This window comes from Solea solea, chromosome 20 (assembly GCF_958295425.1).
Source record: "Solea solea chromosome 20, fSolSol10.1, whole genome shotgun sequence".
Classification (NCBI taxonomy): domain Eukaryota; kingdom Metazoa; phylum Chordata; class Actinopteri; order Pleuronectiformes; family Soleidae; genus Solea; species Solea solea.
The window spans coordinates 14,753,435-14,773,760 of record NC_081153.1 but is presented as its reverse complement, the minus strand read 5'-3'; the positions used below and the strand labels follow the sequence as shown (position 1 = coordinate 14,773,760).

The following is a 20,326-nucleotide window of genomic DNA, read 5'->3' as shown; positions in this document are numbered from 1 at the left end:
CGCACATTTCTAGTTTAACACACACAATCTGGTGTTCATGTACACCTGCAGTGTTTTTTCATGCAGTGAATTGTAAATAACTGCCAGATATTCCGGAAAACTGGGCAAAAGCACTTAGTCACAGGATCATTTCAGGTGTCAAAGGGTTAAATCTTAAGTGGTTGACCAAATCTCTGCCTCTCTCAATGTGCATGTTCCAACCAAATAATCTTGAAACTGAATTCAATAAAAAAGTATGAATTCTTCCCTTGACAGATTGGTAACCTCTCTGTCTCATCAATGCTACTTTTATTTCTGCCACAGATTCATCACGGTTGTCAAATCTCTCTTGAGTCTCTGTTATCATTACCTTGAGCGTTCCTCTGTCAAAAAAAGACATCACTTCAAAACTTTCCCGGACTCTGAAATCGCGGCATTCATGCATTGCACAAAGTGGGCACTTAAGAAAAAGTTTCATTTCTACCATTTAATTATTTTTTTTTTTTTAAATCCTCTCTTTTGTATACTTAACAACGGCTGTGTAAGGTGGAGAACATTGTTGGCTTAGAGGCCAAGAAATATTCATCAGCTTCCACTTTATGAACGATGGAAATAGCAGCTTTTAAGCACTGACACCACCTCCCTCCCCCACTCCCCCACTCCCTCACTCCTGTCCTGTTTACCTTAATGTCCTGTATCAACAACAACATGCAGAACTATGTGTTCTGCTTCACTTACTTAAATGGCCTCTCCTCTCTTTTCCTGTTGCTTTTAGTCTTTTGTTGTGTTTGTGACGGCGATCGGCTGCTCGGCTGCTCGGCCTCAGGCGCTGTTGATCCAGTGTCAGATAATTAGAGGGGTTCGATTGGTACTTGTTTACTGTCAACTCCCAACTTATAGTTGTGTGTGACTGTGTGACTGTGTGTGTGTGTGTGTCTGTGTTACAGGTGGCCGCCCAGTAGGTGGGAAAATGCAGGAAGTCTGCTTGTCTATGTGCACATGTATCAGGCACAGCATGTTTTTCCCTTTCAGAGGCGAAGTATCCTGTGTATGTGTGTGTGTGTGTGTGTGTGTGTGTGTGTGTGTGTGTGTGTGTGTGTGCGTGCGTGTGTGTCGCCGATCACACTGGGCGGCTGACTTCCAGGAACCCCTGCAGAAAAACAGGCCCTGTGTGTTTCCTGCTCTCACGCGCCGTTATCACAGGACACACACACACACACACACAGATCATTGCCCTATTCTCTTTTCCCTTGCAGGTTTCCTCAACGCCTATCCTTGTGCCTCCGGCCGTCAAGATGTTTCGCTGTGATTGTCATGAAAGGACCAGCTCTCTGAGAACAAACCAGCAGACGCAAATGAGGTGAGAAGTGACGGCATCCACGCGGCCCCTCGCTGGCTTTTCTGATCACATTTTCGTGCGGGGCGCACTTCTTCTGAAGGTCACACATTTCTTGCCACAAACTTCGTCTTTTCTGTCTTTTCTGATGTTCCACCTTCCCCTCCTCTTTCCTTTCCATCCCTCACCTTCTCACGTCGCTCCCTGCCGATGCACGACACTGACAAAGGGAAATCGAGAATGGAATATAGAAGCAAATCATCCTCGCTCTGTGCTCGTAAGAGTCACCGTATCCATCCGTATTTTCTTTGAAGACAATGCAACCCAGCGCTGAAGTGCTCCAGATGACACGGGAGAGATGAGGGTGAAAGGGAAAAGGCAAACTAAAAGAGAGGAACGCACAATGGCACTGTTGCAAACAATTGCCATTAATGGCATCATCTTCTCCCCACTGAGATGGTGTTGAGGGAACAATGAGCTCCATGTTGGTTCGCTAACAATTCTCTCATTGTTTTACATAATGGTAACCGGCAGATAAGTGTCAAAGCTCCTCTTGATGACGGTTCCATTAAGAAATATTTTTAAAAAAAAGAAAGAAAAGAAATGAATTCCCCAGTAAAAACACACTGAAGGACATTTCACATGTATTTTAGCAGCAGTGAAGTTCAGTTCTGCGTGTGCATGTAACGCCGACGTGATCTTCTCAGCCAGAATGCAGACACTGCAGTATAGAATATAATAGAAAAAGACGAGAACCACATCGAGCTGAATGTTTTATGAGATGTTATGAACGGGCTATGGTGCATGACTTGTTCAGCCATGCAGTTCAAGTGGACCAGTTGTTATCACCGAGTTGTAAACGTAGCTTATGCTCTGTGCTTTTCACTGGCTCTGCAGGCTAGATGACTTCCAGATGGTGCAGGGAAAGTGTTTGCCTTAAGTTACTGCAGGCCAGTGTGTCTGTGCCTGATTCAGCTCAGGGAGATACAGTGTATGTGTGTGTGTGTGTTTAAGTGTAGACATGCATACATACAGGTCTTCTATTTTTTTTTGCACACACTCACAACAGCCAACCGGCTTCTCAAGCACTCAACGTGCTGGTCAGTGTCCATGACACCCCACTGCTGTCCGAGCAAGTGTTTCACACCACGGGGTCCAAAATTAGAAAATGCAAACAAACAAAAATGAGATTTAAATGTGCCTATATGTGCATTAAATGACATTTTGGCTCCTGGCTGTCCTGAAGCTCCACTAAAGCTGTGTGAATGTGGTGGTGAAGGACACGCCGTCGTGTTCTTATCTGTCCCATTGTGTCCACGCAGGAATGACGCCCATGATAAAACAAAACAGAAAAGACTTCCCCAATCCTATTCTTTGCAAATATGAGGCTTAATCTGGTCGAGTGAGGCGAGTCAAGTGGACATTAGCTATTTTCACAAGCAGAAGTCAAGTGTCTATACAAATACAGTCCAAGACTATCCAGAAAATTGTATACATATACCTGGGCACGTCTTTGCATAATATAAGTAAGAAACAAACTAACTAACACACACAAACCATGAATATAAGATGTAAATATGGTGTTTTTGTTTCTTTTTGTTGCCGTTTTTGTTTTCTCGCATCTGTCTGATAGAAAGTTACAGTCTCATTGTTTCACGCAGGTCTGATGTTTTGTTTCATCTCCTCGTCGGTGTCTGTTAGATTGTCCTCGCTAACTACAGAATTCTATTTGAATGGATTGTGTTTTTGTCGACGCGCCCGACGCGACTTTCACACAAAGGCTGTTGTTTGTCCTCCGTTTGAAACCAATGATTTCCACTGTTTCAAACACACCTCAAACTCAGCTGCCTGTTATTTTTAACCAACGTACTTATTCTAACCCGCACCGCCATCTTGCCCTAAACCTAACCAAGGTCTTTTCTTAGTCATAACATAACCAATCCCTCACCATAACCAGTGTTAATCAGTGCAACCAAGACAACAAGGGGGTGCTATTTCAGGTCCTTCAGGCTGTAACTCTGACAAACGCACGCTTGGATTTGTCTATTTTAAGGCTGCTGGAGCCTCATGTGAGCGTCAGCGGCATGTGTGAAACATCTTGTTGTTTCATCACTTTCACTGGGGAGCAACTTCAACACACAGGTTGGTTCGCGTCAGAGAGTTCATACAAAAACTGAAGACTGTGTAAAAGCGGCAACAAAATGCCTACATGTATCAACAGCTCTTAGTTTCATCGTCATCTAGTTGCGCCTTCTTGTCCTTCTTCTACAGTAAACTGTATTTTCTACTGCACACCTACTGCTTATCTCTTAGTGAATTCATTTCCAGTGTTTGATTAACAGCAGACAAGGGCTTTTTCTGCATGTTCTCCCCATGTGTCCGTGGGTTTTCTCCGGTTTCCTCCCACAGTCCACAAACATGCAGATTTAGAGATTAGGCAAATTGGACGGTCTAAGGCCACCTCCAGACGTAAACGGCACAAAGTGTAGATGATCTTTTTCTCTGCCGTTGTCAAAAAGATCCCCGTAAAAAACAGGAAACCCCCTCTATGTGGCCCTGTGATGGACTGGAGACCTGTCCAGGGGTGGTGTTGGCACCGGTGCCCGCTGTGACCCTCATGTGGAGGAGAAAGTGGTAGAAGATCTGATGGATGAAAACATTCATATAACATAAACCAGGTTGCATGAACAGAAGAAACGTGTCGTTCAAGAAACACTTGAAAACTTGTCCTTTATTAGTTTGATTACACTCACTTTCTTTTCGTTTCCCTGAGAGCCCTTGACGTGAAAAACGCGTCTGGATCCACTGACACAGTAGAAAACACTTCGACTCGACCTGACCCTGCTTTTTCCAACCTGTTTTAGGACACACAGATGCTGCCCAGTCGCCTCCCTAGCCCCCCCCCCCCCCTCCCCCCTCCTCCTCCTCTTCCTCCTCCTCCTCCTTCAGTCCCGCCCACCGCCACCTGGCTCTGCTGCGCACCGCCGACTGGAGGCAGAGTGCAGCTACTCCGCAGAGAACAGGGAGCCCCGGTGTCGAGGCTGTCTGCATTTATTTCTCTCCCATTTTAAAGACCGATTTCTACGACCTTGATTAACTCCGCGTTCGAAAGATTCCCGAGGAAAGTGCGAAGACGAGCCGAAAAAGAATCCGAGGGTGTCGTGCGCACTGCTGCATCCATCCTCTCCATCTCTTTCTCATCTCTCCTCCTTCTCTTTTTTACAAGACTCTTCCATCCTGCGTAAACCCAGTGGCTGTTCTTTCACTGTCCTCCTTCTTCAGTCGGAGTTGGAAGCACGTTTCTGAGCTGCTGGAAGTGTACAAGCAGAGAGCTGGCCGGACTCTGCAGCTTTCCTCCTCCCGACACAAGTGGATCAAAGACTGGAGCTCGCGCGTAATCAGAAGGACTGGAAATTATTTAGCCCTCTCACATCAACGAACCGTATGGTGGGAATTTCTGCCTCTTTTCAGTGTAAGTGAAGCTCTTTCCTTCTGCGCTGCTTCTCGTGTCCACAGTTGCGCCTTGTCGTGCGCCAAACTACGAACAGCAGCGCCACGAAAACGCTGATTTCCTTCTGTGTTTATTGTAGATTAACATATGCGCTGTTTATGTCGGTAAACAGTGACAATGTACACGCGTGGAATTCAAACAAATTCTTCTTTGTTTTAATTCATTTTCAAAATTCGATTTTATTTTTAGCGAACAACGTGTGCCAGTAATGCTGTGGTTATATCACTTTTTGTTATTATAAATCATATCAGTGTATTAAAGAAATGACTTTACGACGTTAAAACTCAACAATTTGGACACTTGGAATCTGAGGATCGGGCAATAATCGGCTCGTGACAGAATAATTAGCTCTCCACAAATGACCAGCTCAGATGGTTAAATGGAGACATCATTGCGCAGCTGTCCCCGCTGTGCCACAGTCAAAGCACTTATCAATTCATGAGCTTTGAACTGTGCAGGACGGAGAGACGTCCTTGGGCAACAGGAGACTCACGTTGACTGGTCAAGTATAAGATGAGGATCTGAAAGTAACCTTCACCTCTGAGCTGTGAACAGCTGAGTAGTCTCTGTCAATTCAGTCTGATAAAATTAGTTTTGTTTTGTTTTTTTAAAAATAAGAAGAAACGTCTACATGTTTTGTGATTAGTCATTCTTTTCCCAGAAACTGTGTTTTTTGGTGTTGTGGTGGAATTTTTTTTTAATGCAGCAGTTTTTGTTTTGTTTTTTCATTTAAAAAAACAAAACAAAACAAACACTCTGTTACAAACCGTCAAACCCATCATCCTCTCAGGTCCATGTGAAGTTTCCATCTCCACCCGCTGCGACTTTGTCATCCTCACACAACCATGAGCCGAGAGAAGGCATCAAAAACAAAGAAGAAAAGGAAACAGATTCCTTTTTAAATGGAGTGGCGTAGAGTTGCAATTGAAGGGTTTGTGCTATATTTTACTCCGGTGGGAACGTTTACCCCAACTGGGAAAAGAGCAGACATGCGGGTTAGCCAGGGAGGCTGCTGGGCTCAATCCTGTCCATGTTCTCGCTGAACTGTTGTCATGGTTTGGATTAGAGAGGCAGGAAAACATCTCTCCTGGAGACACACAGAGCTTCGGATATTTTGATGCAGGCCAGATAGTCCAATGCAAAGCTTTGTAGGCATCCAAGAGGGCGATTGTTACCTGCTTCCAAAAGCTTGACCCACTGCTGCTGCAGCCTGTGATGTGTTACATGTAGGAAAGCCAGATGTTTTCAGTAGTCTGTGTCCTTTAAGTCAATATTTTCCAGTCTTATAATTGACATAATTCATTATTATTTGCTGTAGTGACCATACAATTCAAATTGGGTACCATTAACTGTTTTTTTAACTATTCTTTAATCACTGGGACTTCCATTAAAGTAGTGCCCTGGCTGAAAAGACCATTATACCTGGAGTGTGTGTGTTTATGGAGATAAAGAGCGGGCGAAACACAGAAAGAGAAGGAGTCAATGAAAGGTAAACAAAGCTGGTGATGAGTGGGGAGAGTCAGTGATCAGTGCTGTCACTGTGTACGTTGTGACATGCACGCACGCGCACGCCTCGCCGTGCGCGCGCTGTATAAACAGGCTTGTATTAATGTGAGTTGCTAACAGTTTGGGGCTCTGCAGATTCAGCCATCTGCCCAGCCGGGCAGCCTGCCTCACACCTGTCCCCCCCACACACCCACCACCCCCCTCACGCTCCCAGGCTGGAGGGTTAACTGCAGCAGACCACTGCTCGCAGACACGGATGTGGCCCTGCAAAAAAAAATGATGGCAGCCATTTTATTATCACCTTCACACACACACACAGTTGCACAGAAAACCAAAAGCTGTCAAGTGGAGAGGAAAAAAAAAAAAAGTGTGATGACACTCACACTCCTCCATCTGCATTTTTACTTCTTCTTTTTTTATAGCAACAGCTCATGTGCGGTAGTGCACCCAAACACAGCATTTACAGCACGGCTTCAGACAATAAATGACTGTTATTAAAAAGAGGAAAAAGTGCACGGATGTTATTACAAAGCTCTTCTTTTAAGTGTGACGCACACACACACACACACACGAGCGCGTGCATTTGGAAGCTCTCCAGATTTGATATATGAATAATATGAGAAAGTGATGATGACTCAACAGAGTTAATATGCAGGCCACACGGTGAAGCCCCCTTGTGTATTTCTGTATCAGGTGGAAGGTTTTATGCTTCTTCTTTTTTTTTTTTGTCTTTGCTACATTTAGACAAATGATTCACCCACCAGGACGCCTGTTTATTCAAAGCTCTCCTTATGCAGTCGTGCACTATGTTGCCCGGAAACATATTCTGTTTAACTGTGCTTATGTAGAGACATCTTTTTTTTTTTCTTTTTCTTTTTTTTTAATGCAGAAACAAATACACGTTACCTTACTTGGAGTGGCTGCAATCATTACCTGAATTCATAGTTTTATTTATAGGGCGGATAAATGAAGCAAATGGAGACAGTTTAAACAACTTTATCCATGATTTCAACATTAAATACTGCTATCCTATACACTACAAATATCAGATTAGTATAATCTGGTCTGATCGTCGCTATAAATGCTGTCGATTGTCATGTTTGCTCAGTAACTGAGCTGTGATGTAATGTATGAAGGTGAAGGTGGACGGTGTTTTGGATTTTTATTTCCGTGCACTCCGTCCAGATGTATAGATCTGTTATGATTATTCAGAGCCGTCTGTTACCAAGTCCCACAGTGAATAATAGATGGAACTGGTGTGTGTGTGTGAGTGTGAGCGTGCGCACAAACACACACACACACACACTTGTGTCCTTGTCGATCAATAGGCCCATTGATGGTTATCAGCGTGAGGGCAGTTCTCTTCAGTGCTTATTGAATTTCATCACCCATGAAAGAGCAGCAGAGGCATAGAAGGACTCGCAGGTATGTGTTTTCTTTTTTCCGTGCACACGTTCGTTTTTTAGCGCACTCGCTCTCGTGTGCTCACAAAAGCGAGCAGCGGCCTCGCTTTATTGTGGCTGTGAGTTGGCCTTTACGGGGGGATTATTTAATGTCAAAGTCAACAGTGAGCACTACAAACCGATTTTATTGGCCTTTTTCATGTTTTTACTCGAGATAACACGAGACTTATAGGGCAACTGAGGAAGAAGCCGATAGGGCAGAGTGTGACGATTCATCACGTTTCATAGACGCAGTAAAGTCTTCACGGGTTTTCACACTTCAGAGCTGTTTAGCAAAAGAGGACATTGTTTTGATATGAATTCAGTGGACACGTGACACGTCTCCACCTTCTTCAGTATCATAGAGACAGGTGAACAATGGCTACCCTTGGCTGCGTCCACACAACACTGCACTTACCTCCAGAGATTGCCTGTTTTTATAAACCAACACAGGCATTTTCAAAGAATCTTAAAAATGCTGCTGGCTCCGTTTTTTTCCTCGGAGACCTTTGAACCTGCGTTCACAACCAGATTGGACTTGGCTCCGACTTGACTGTCCGCTTTGGAGTAAAAGCTCTGTTAACACTTACTTTCAGTGACTTTTGCTTCTGATATGGAGCCGATTGCACTTGGAAATGCATCTGAATCATATAAAAGCGCAGTGGCGTCGGATGTAGCCCCGTGTCCACGATTGTTCACGGTGGCTACGGCACACACTGATAGACCTGTGAAGGGCACCATAGTGTAAACACACACACACACACACACACACACTGCCCTCTTAGTCCTCTGTATATAGACTGGGACTGAGTTGCTAATTAACTTCACTTTCTCTAAGTGTATCACATACAGACAGACTGCCACACACACACACACACACACAGAATCTCTCTAGGCTTCTTCTCATGATGTCTGTTCCCCCGCTCTCTCCACTGTTTATTTTCCTGCCTCCATCTGGAGTCGGCTGATATTGTAATCGCCCTAATGCACATTGCCTTCCCCTCACACACACACACACACACACACACACACACACACAATGTGCCATCCTGACAAGCCCCTTTTCTTATTCCAAAAGATAAGCCACTGGGTGTGTGTGTGTGTGTGCGAGGGTGTGCGTGCGTGTGAGTGTGCGTGCACATGCAGGTGTCTATACAATATGCCTTAAAGAACACAAAAGGACAGACACAACACGGTAGTTCTCCCTGCACTCTCTTACCAAAAGGTAACGATATTGAATAGGACCTCCTGTGTGACGTGGTGTGGCGATAATGTGGCCGAGTGAAGATGTTACTCATTATAACTCACCCTCCTCGATATCCACCTGCCTCCCAGTCTACATTTAACCCTGAGAACACATTACTATGTTTAAACATAAGAAGGTGCAATATAGAGTGTCTTATTTCCTTTTTTTTTTGCAGCACAACCTATAGGCAATTCCATTTTCACCAACTATATAATAACACACCTGAGCAAAAAGTACTTAAAATGTTTAAAATCGGATTGAATTTGCGAAATGATAAATATGTCACAGTTCAAAGTTCACTTGGCTAATTTTTATGAACAAAAAGACAATGTGATATAAAATGAATCCTAACTTTGACTCAACCACACATAATACATTACGTTATATGGACCCAAGGAGGTCCATATAAGGAGTTGTGTATTTTTCCCACGGCAAATCACCGTGGGTGCACCTGCGGCACAGATTCGTGCCACGTGTGCACCAGGGGTTAAACCAGGGGTGTCAAACTCAGTTTAGTTCAGGGGCCACATTTGATCTCAGGTGGGCCGGACCGGTAAAACAATATCATAATAACCTATAAACATCAAGAACTCCCATTTTTGTTTCCCTTTGTTGTACAAAACATAGTATGAACAACCTGTAATTCCCTTAGAAAAATAACAATATTATGCTTAATGTACCAATTACAACTTATAATGCACATGATCAGATGATTAGATTCTATTCATAATGTGAAATTTTCACAAATTCATCCTGCGGGCCGGATTGAACGGATTCTGGGCCACGGGCCGTACGTTTGACACCCCTGGGTTAAACACTAAATGGTGAAAAAGGAAAGGAATTCAGAGGTGGTGGAGGAAGTTTGTTTGCATGCACATGTGTGTGCGTCACATGTTTTCGTAAAGGCTGGTATGAAAAAGGAAACGTGTGTGTGTGTGTGTGGAAAAAGATGACTGCACTGTCGTCTCTAATAGATTTAGTTTAGTGGTAGAGCAGAGGTTTGGTGTGATGACAGCTCCCCCTGTCTTCTTCCCTCTCTTCCTGTTTCTTCCCTACACATGCAGATGTTGAGGACACAGACAGGACTGATTGATGGGCAGCGTGAGCCGTGAAACTGTGCGATTAGGATCCTATAGTTCACAAGAGGACAATTGTTGAAAAATGGACCAGCTCGCTTTGCTACAAGTCCATAAAACCGGGCCATAAAAGTTTTTTTTTTTGGAGAGAAAGGAGAAGGGAAGGGCACATGTGTCTCCTAAAACAAACAAACAGACAGGCAGAAAATCACACACACTGACATCGAGAGACACAAAGAAAGAGGAAGTGGATAAGTGAAGGTTAGGAGAAACGTCACCTCAGCCCTGTCACGCCTCAGCGGTTTTAATAGCCTAAAACCGAGGTTGCTTCCTGCATAAAAAAAAAACATTCATTTGTTAACGCTGACCTGCATGAGCGTGTGAAAAGAATCCCCTCGCTGCCCTTCTCTCCTCGTTTTTCTGAAGAGACCATATGATCGTGACTTATCGGCGTGGATCACCTCGATGTTTGATTTACAGCTCCGCTCTCGCTCATTAATTTTGATATATGGATTCTGATGGCACGCTGGAAAGGGCAGCAGCAGCAGGAGTGAAGCCTCGGCCAGCCTGGTAAAAAGAAGTGTAATTAAGATCAGCAGACATGGAGAGAGAGAGAGAGAGAGAAAGAGAGAAGTGCGGATCAATAGATGCAGACAGTGGACCCTCCGCTTTTTTTCTCCCCCTGCGAGTATTGACGTGTTCAGTCAATTACAGCCAGAGAGAAGAAGAGATGGGGTTTGTGTGGGAGTGTGCACGCTTGGATGTGTGCTCACATTTTGTGAACGTCTGATTGTAAATGTCGACTCCCAGTCAGTGCAAACAGCCGACGCACATCTGCGTTTAAGATGTGTGTCCTCTAATATTCATAATAAAACACAGTTGGGGGAAACGGCAGCGCAGACGCGGCAGACACGGCAGACACTGTTGTTTCAGGACTTCCAGTCGCTCCGAGCCTTTTATCTAACATCACGACTGAATCATCATTTCCTCCGTTTGCTGGTTAATATCACACCACTGCAGCCAAATAATGGGGCTCTTTTCTTTTGTGGTTGAATTTGACTTGCATGATGGCTATTGTGGTGAAGACGAGGCTTCCAGCTGTTGTCAGTTAATGTCACAGACAAACAGTGCGATGGGACAATGGGACGACAGTCTCTTGCTCCATCTGATTGTCTTGTTGTCAAACCGACAGCAGGTGCCTCGGATGATAAACGCGGAGTGTCAATTATTTCAAGGAAGGGCCATTTTAGAAATTGGTTCAAAGAGGGGGGGAAAAAAAAGCCAGAGTAGCTGAGGAGACAGTGGTGGGGGTTACACAGAGACATGGAAGGAGCTGGTCCATTTGCCCAAAATTGTGTTTAACTTGTAGCTGCATTCTGCATTCCCCTTAAATCTGAATCGTTGTTGCCACCCCTCTCTAAGTGTTTGTATCCTCCGAGTAGATAACATTACATTTCATTTTTATCTCAACTGAAATGATTAAATAATAATAATCACACTCGCTGGGTTTTTCTTGGTTTTTCTGGCTCAAAATGTTGGTTAAGTGAAGAAAGCTGTCGCAATTCAGTTGGATGAGGGGATTAGGTGTGAGCTTTGTATTGATGAAAAGATGGATATCTCAAGAGCTGCCTCTCTGTTGCATATAGCAGACATCTGTCTTGTCTGTGTCTCTGTCTGTGTATTTGTCTATCTATGAGACATAACTGCGTGTATATGTCTTTCTGTGTTATCTGATATACATTCACGACCCCAGCTGCTCTTATGGATTTGCGATTGACAGCCCTTTCATCAAAGCATCTGTTCCATCCCTCTGTTATAGTCCCACCATATGGACATGTCATCCTCAGCTGCGCGTTTTATGGTACCATAGATGATGTGTCTCCATGGTAACCAAACCCATCTTTTAGAAATAGGATATGAATTATATTTTTAGCCTCACATGGGCCTGATGTGTCCACACACACAGACACACACACGCTGGTGTGTGTGTTGCAATGCACCTTGACATTTATGGTGTTCCGAGAGTGAAGCAGTGCCGACTTGATACCGAGGCACACTTCTGAAGTTTTACGGCTCCTTCGGCGCACAGACATGTTTGTCTTCTCTCCACGATAGAGCCGTTTGTGGAAGAATCCAATCTTTTCTCAGGACTTAAACAGATCCAGATTGCGGCGAACCTCTTAAGTCCCGGTTACACAGGGAAGGCGCGGAGCAGAGGAGAGAGAGAGAGAGGGAGAGAGACGGGCTCTCACGGAGCAATAAAAATCCAGGAGAGCGTAAATCCATCTTTCCTTGTAAGGTCCGAAATTTTTTTGCAGATGTTTCAAGATGTTTGGCCCAAACGATGGTAATTCCTTGCCCATCTGTCCTCTCTCCTCCCCCCTATGCCTCTTTATCAACATCTGGTTTTTGGTGCAGCAGGGAAACAAGTATCCTTTATAAGCCAAGGGTTCGCAGTTCCCCTTCTGCTTGTGCTATTAACTTATCCTCAACTACTGCTCTCTGTCTGTGCACACACATTCACATGTGCTAACCATTAGAGAGTCATACCATTCAGAAAATGTAATAACTTTCAGTTAGAGGGGGAGATAAAGTATTTGGCCTTTTTTTTTTTTTTTTGGTTCTCTCTTCATTTTTTCCATAACTGCAAAGAATTTGGGGTTCTGTTTTATGCCTCCCCTGTGAGAGGACAAATTACTGCCTCGATGTTAGCTGGAGGATGTTTTAGTGAGAGGAAAACCCCTTCCCTTAAACATTTGAGTAGGACCCTTGGGTCTCTGTCAGCACTTTGACTGCCCATTCAGGAGTAAAGAGTGCAGGGGTGATAGAATCAGAGACCCATCACATCAATTCACTTGTGGGAAGGACGACATGTTTATTTGGGAATTAATGCAGATAAACATTTATATATTTATTTATTTTTTTTTTTTTTTGCTGCACACTTAAGCGGCGCAACAAGAAAAAATATCTCAATTTGCTATTTCCTCTTTGGCAGTATTAAATTGTCCATGTGTAATTCACAGCTGTGCAGGGATCGTGTATTGTGGCACAGCTGTGACTTTATGTTTGTGCATTTAACCACATCACACATGGGCCTGAACTTCATATCACACACACACACACACACACACACACACACACACACACATCTACAGAGTTGCTATCTCACATGCTCACACATAGGAAGATGTTGAATATTCAAACAGAGATTTGCAGCTCGGCATATGGCAGAGTTTTCCATCCTAAATGAAGGAATGCAGAGGGTGCTTTGATCTCATCATGTAAGGTGGGGTGTGTGTTTGATAGGGTAAGCAACATGGACTCAAGCCTCTGTTGCCACCTCCATGGCGTAGTGGTTATTATTCATTGGAACATGGGTCTTCCTGCATGGAGTTTGCATGTTTTCCCTGTGTGTGTGTGTGTGTGTGGGTTTTCTCCGGGTCCAAAAACATGCGATATGGGGATAAGGCAAATTGGACACTAAATTGACCGTAGGTGTGCGAGTGGATGCTTATTTATTCCCATGTGGCCAGGGTGTACCCCGCCCATCACCCCCCCACCACGACCCTCATGTGGAGGACAAAGATGGATGGATGGAAAATGTAACACTAAAATACAGTGTGAAAACCACATCATTCACTTATACACACATACAGCCTCTGTATTTGGATAAAAAAAAAAAAAAAAAGAGTCTTTATGAGGGTTTGCCACTTTGCCCAAGGCTATGACACACAATCAGACAAAAACATGTACCCACACATGACAGATGCCCCCTAATGCCAAAGACACTAATGCATTAGTCATGCACTGCCCCGGGCTTCTGTCTGGTAGCACAATAACAGGACTAAGTCACCAGCTGATCAAGAGTGGAGGACACACACACACACACACTCAAGCACATGTGTTTGATTAGACGCAGCCCATGTTTGTTCACTATTAACATGTAAGAGGGATTACACGTGTAGCTAAATATGCTCAGTTTGAATAATTAAGTGCAACTCCCCAACACACTTGTGTCCGTTTAATGATAATCTTTGCAAGTAGGCCGTTATTTTATTATTGTACAAAGTGTGTTTTCATGCTGTGTGGATTATTTACAGAATGGTCCACGGTGACCTTTGTTTCTGATGATGGGCGGTGTCGTCATGAGGAATTTATTGCCAAGGATTTGACGGTGATTACAAAAGGGGAGTGGGAGGACAAAATGTTGAGACGGGGATAGAAAGACGGGCGAATGATACCAAGAAGAGAGGAGAAATGAGGAGAAAAGATCAGCCATGTGAGGGAAAAACATGCAAGCAATTAGTTGCGAGAACTAAACCTAAATGTGTTAAAAATAAAAGGGCCAGAAAATGTCCTGTGACTAAGTGCTTTCGCCCATTTTTCCAGAATAACTGTCATTCTCTGGCAGTTATTTACAATTTACTGCATGTTAAAATAGTGTATCACAATTTAAAATGAAGAAAAACACCAGGTTTTGCGTGTTCAATTTGAATTTTCAACAGTATAAATATATTTAAAGTAATGTTTGTTTGAGTCTTTTTTGTCTCAATGTCCAGAAACAGGCCAAAAAAGTTGAAACTACTGTAAGTACGCTTGAGTGAAATTACCGTAATAACCACACATTGACGTTCACGTGCAACTTCTCAGCTTTCAGAAACTGATAGAATTTTCCCGATAGCACAAACCGTCACATAATTACAGTAATGCAAAGTGTGCGATACGCTCGGTGTTAAAGAGTTAATATTTTATAAAGTTTTTTGTAGTATTCAGCGTGCTAATTTGTACAAGGAAGAGTTAAAAGTTATTTGTGTGATATTCCCAAGGACTTTACACTTCTATCTGTGTTGAACCAGTGCGGGCAATCTGAAAGGAGATTGTTGGGTTTTCAGGTGATTAAACAGGGTGACTGAGGTTTGTGTGTCTGTGCCACCGTTGCCAGAGAACAAGAACCCTTGAAAACAGAGAAAGTGGGGAACAGAAAAAGGAAAAAGCAAGTGGGACACATTCGCGAGTGTCTCTTAAACCGCAAGGAGTCTGACACCAGAAGCCACAGAGAGGGAGGGAACGGGAGACAACAGAAGAGAGAGAGAACAAGAACATACCCCGTACAAGATGTAGAACAACATTTATGAGTTTCCAGATTGCTGAGCTTGGATACAAGCTTCAGCTTTCAGACCTCTAATGTGTTTTTGAGATTCTCTCTCTCCCTCTCCCCCTCTCTCTCCCTCTCCCTCTCTCTAAACTGCTGCAACACTGTAGGCATTTCAGTGTTTGGGGGAAAAATAACATATGAAATCAGTCAGCCTATATTTAACTAGCCCATGTCAAGGAGTTCACACAGAAAGCCTTAACCACAGCTACATGCAGGCCACTATATATAGTTGCTCCACTGTAACAGAAAATTATAGAGCAACTGGGGATTAAGAGGTTGAGAAAAAGAATTCTGTATTCATGGTATGTAGATGATAGCTTGCAAAATATGACTTACATCGCCACGCAGTAAAAGAACTTGATGGTTTTCGAATGATTGCCAGTGCGAGGTCGCCTTCTTCCGCGACGACGGCGGCGTAGAGAGGCAGTTGTTTTGTTCTTTAAAAGAAAAAAGAAAAAAAAAAAAAAGGAGAGAAGAGACACAAGAGTTGCACACACCTGGTTTGTGTGAGCGCTCGCTCACACGCCGCCTCATTGGAAACGTGTTTCATTCACACCCCGCGAATCCAATCGGTGTCTCAGTTACACTATGAATGCCGCGTTGTAAAAGGGGGAAGAGAAGAAAATCCAGCAATGAATTTGCAGGTGATTAAATAGTTCATTTACAGAAGGCCCGCGATATGATTTGTTATTTTACAATTTCCCTCCAAAGTATACGTTTCTAATAGAGACATGACTCGTCCTTTATAACCCAAAACGAAACGGCTCCGCCACACTTAGATATTGATGTACGCACTGTGACATCCCTGCATCCCTGAAAAACCATTCATTCTGATACTGCTGAGTGGTTTAGATTTAGGACAGGCCAGACAGTCCCTGTCTCCCTCTCTCTCCCTCTCTCGCAGTAATGGTGCCCTTGTGCCAGAGGAAGAAGGCAATGACACAGTGTTTTATTTTACCAGTGAGACACATGTTGAGTCTGGTTCTGGGAAGGAAAAAAAAAAAAAACAGGGGGGCGGGGGGAGAAAGGAGATGTCATTTTTAGATTTAAGATTTTTATCAGTACAGTAGTCACACGGATGTGTTAAAAGAGCCTTTGCACACTGAATTAATTACCGGTAATATAATCCAGAGTTTCCTCCTACCATGGAGAAGCAGACGGTTTAATAGACTTTTCGGGCCTTTTTTCCTCCTCATCTGCCGACGTCCTTTTTCCCCCTTTGTGTCACGGCCACATTTACCACTCACCTGTGTGTGCATATATGTGCAGCACATCTGTGCATGTGTCCTTTGACAGTTGGGAGAGGATGACTGCTGCTCTTGTTGTCATGGAAACAGTGGGCACCGTGTGTGTGTGTGTGTGTTTCACGAGAGACCCCCCCACCACCCGCCACCACCACCACCCCCCCCACCAAGAATAGAGCAGAGAGCAGGTCTGGTCAGGAAGAGCAGGGCCACGTTCAGATTTAATTCACATTTACTTCTCAGTGTTTGGGGCATTGTTAAATGGCCCCGGGCAGAGGCTGAGGAAGGCAGATAGGACGGTCCCCGCTTACCCAGGGCATGAGCCAGGACACTGGGGTCAGGTCCAAGGCCACCGGTCCCTCCATCACCCTCCAACCCCCGCCCCCACCACCACCACCTCCTTTCCTTGCTCCAACAACTGTCCTTCATCCGCATTTCCATGCTACAATCCTGTTCCAGTTTTAATTACTTGAAAACACGCAAAAACATCCTGGACCCAGAGAGAGAGAGAGAAAACAGAAAAATGTGTGTGATGCTGTGTGTTCATATGTGCAAACCATGGTGTGTTATGCACGGGAACAGCGCAGTACTGTCCTCCACATAAACACACACAGACTCTGCCCCCCTCACACGCATCCTGACCCCCAGCCATCCCCACCCTCTCTGCTCTCCCTTTCTCTCTGGGTTCCCATCCTCTGGGCTCTCATCCCCCCATCCCCCCCTCCCAGGTTCCTTCTGGTTCCCTTTCTGGTTCCTGACCAGCGGGGCTATCTCTGGATGGCCAGTGGTTCCTCTCATTCTGCCGGCCTATTGTGTGGTGAGCTGGGCTGGGCCCTGGGCCCCGGGGGCCCGGGAGGCGAGCCAGGAATGGCCTGGGTTCCTGTTGCTGGACTAGTTAAAGGAACTGTGGCACCGTTTCCATCCAAACTACTGTGAGACTGTGTTTAGGTCTATTTTTGTGTAAGCAGCTCATTTGCTTTGGGAGAGCTGTGGCTTTGATTTGGAGAAGTCGCTGGTTTAATTGGACGCCCTGGGTGTTCAAATAACTTCAGAGCAGAATTCTTTCTTTCACAGATCAAATCTGTGTTTTACATGTTTTGCAGTGGTGTGTACAAATAAAGAATGGCTCCAGTCAGGAGTCAGAGGAGAGACTCTGATTTAGGTTCATGTAGATACAAATCTTTTGTGTCAATCATCATGCTGGTGGGTGACAAAGCAGTATTTTCAGGATAATTTATGGCCCCAGACTGTTTTAATCAGCAGCCGAGCAGCAATAGTTTTCCATTAAGAAGACAATGACAGTAGCCTTAAAAAAAGAACCTTTTTTTTTTTTCTTTTTTTTTTCTACCGCTCATTATATTTGTCATTGAGTTGACAATGAGATGAAAGCACATCATTTATTGCATGTATGTGCTTGAGACGTGCGCTTGTGCTCGAGTGTCCTCTGTTTTGAAGGAACACACACACACACACACACACACACACACACACACACACACACACACAGTCACATTTATAGTTTCCTTTTCACAGGTAGATCTGCGACTTCAGTGCGTTTCTTCCCTCTGAGACTTGTGCTCAGTGTGGTGTTCTGCATGAGGCGTTACACTAGCTAGTGCCCTCGGTTAATTTTGACTGCCGAGCCAGGCTGTCACTGTGATTCACTATGGAGGGAGGGAGGGAGGGAGGGAGGAAGAGGGGAAGAGTTGGCAGGTGTACAGATGTGTCATTAGCGCCACCTAGTGATGCACAGAGAGGAGAGTAGCAGCAGTTCATTCTCCAAAACTCCGTCATTGTGTCTGTATTGCCGCACACACACTGTCCCTGTTCTCATCTGTCCTCCCCGAATGTCTCTGTTGTCTTGTCCTTTCCTCTCCCCAGCGCATGCAGCCACTCGGGCGACGGTCGCGCTGTCTCGGGAACTGTTGCAACAAACCAAGTGCTCCATTCATGTCATGTCATCTGTGCTATAGAGAAGTGGACATGTGCAGGCTCTCCCCTCCTCTGTCTGCTCTGACAGCCACCTCTCCACTTTATCATCAGATTGGAACGGGGCCAAGTCACTCAGTGCTGGCTAAATGGAAGTTGGCCATGAGTGAGGATTTATAGGACTGGTCCAGGCTGCCTTAGCTGGAAATGAGTGAGTGCCCTATTGTAATCATATGGTTTATTTGCTATTGATCCTTGAGGCACAGTGGGGAGGGTATTTAAAATACAGTTCCCCAGACGCTTAGGTTTATTGGATTTATTGAGGGCTCACTGTTTCCATTGGCTGAGAAATCTCCGTGCAGAGGCTTCGGATCATGTTTGAGTAATCTGCTGCTATCGGTGCCTTCAGGTGAGAAAAGCAATGGCTGCTGCATCACCATTAACAACTCCAACGGCAGTTAAGCAACTGGTTTGGTGGCAAGCAGCTGAGATTGGAAAAAAAAATTCAGCAACCCATCCACCCACTCTCAGACGCACACACACCCACTCTCAGACGCACACACACACACACGGGCCCGCACACATCCGTGCACCCACAGCAGAGAAGTCATTTGTTCTACCTCATTAGCATGTATTGTGGCGAGCAGGCGTAACACACTGAAAGGTGAAATGGGTCCGCCATGAATAGCACACCAGTCGGGAGAGACAGGGCAGGAAAAGGAGGAGGGAGGAGAGAGGGAGGAAGAGGGGAGGAGAGTGTCCAGATGGCTGGGGACCTGACGCACACACAGGGAGTCGTTTTTTTTTTTTTTTTGCTTTGCTTTTTTTCTTCTCCTCCGCTGATTGCACCATTTCGACTTCACTCGGTTTCACTCGTTGTTGTTGTTCTGCTTCGTTTTCTCACTTCCATCAACACACACACACACACACACACAAAAGCCAAGTTCACACGTAACCTCCCTTCCTCCAGAGTTCTTGTGTGAGTTGAGATCTTGTTCACTTGCAGCCATTGTACACACACACACACACACACACACACACAGGGGATATGTGTGACCAGAAGGCAGAGTGCGGTTGAGAGGTGCCTAGTGGAGTGCTTGTTGTGGACCATTACACTTCTACACAAGCTGTTTCCCATCTTTCCTCCTCTCCTCTCCTCTCCTCTCATCCCCCTCTCAACCTCCTTCTTTCTCTTCATTCATCCTCTCACCTTGTCATTTGCCCTTCCCTCTTCCTATAGGCCCTCTTCTCCTCTTACCTCTTTGTCTCTCCTCTCCTCATCCTCTCCTCATCCTCTAAAGGCTGGAGTTTGTCAGATACTCTTAACTGTCCAGTTTTGTCTGTCCGGTTGAAGTTTGAGATCTTGGACAGTATTCACACGTCCTCGTTGTTCAGAGTGATGACTGGGGGTATGACTGTGTTTGATATGCTCTGTTGAGACTCTTTCTGGCATTTCTGGCGAGTTACATCAGAATGCACTAAAGCTGAGGCCATCTTTGGTCGATGCTCTGACACCAAAAGCGGAGGGAGGGAGGGAGGGAGAGAAAGGCACAGAGAGGAAGAGTACTGACGTTTGGCTTGATGTTCACTTTCCTCTTCTCTCAGTATTGTGTAGCTCCGCCAGAATATCTGTTCCTTTATCTTTCCATCTGTGTGTGTGTGTGTGTCTGTATATCAGTCTCTTTCTCTCATCCCTTCTCTCTGATTCTAATTCCCCACCTTCCCCCTCTCTACACTTCTGCCTTTTTTTTCCTGTCTCCCTCTCTCTCAGAGAATCAGTAATGGTCTCCACTGGGGTGTAAACTGTGTGAGGTGTGTGTGTACGCACACACACACCTCACACACATCAGTTTTAGGCAGCACAGGATTAGTGGGCAGAGGAGACAGGAAAAGGAATAGGAG

The 20,326-nt window shown here is 44.8% G+C and overlaps 1 protein-coding gene across 7 annotated transcripts in view; it reads left to right on the top strand.

Moving 5' to 3' along the window:
• The first annotated feature begins 1,223 nt into the window (after positions 1-1,223).
• runx1t1 (RUNX1 partner transcriptional co-repressor 1) overlaps positions 1,224-20,326 on the top strand; it is a 58,206-nt gene continuing 39,103 nt past the window's right edge. For 5 of the 7 annotated variants that reach the window (XM_058619355.1, XM_058619352.1, XM_058619354.1 and 2 more), the window contains exon 1: positions 4,609-4,787. In XM_058619355.1, coding sequence (XP_058475338.1) covers positions 4,760-4,787 — 28 coding nt within the window. In that variant the 5' untranslated portion in view covers positions 4,609-4,759. Of the gene's footprint in view, positions 1,340-4,608; positions 4,788-18,257; positions 18,636-20,326 lie in introns of those variants that run through there. The other 2 variants (XM_058619357.1, XM_058619353.1) reach the window with 2 other exon arrangements.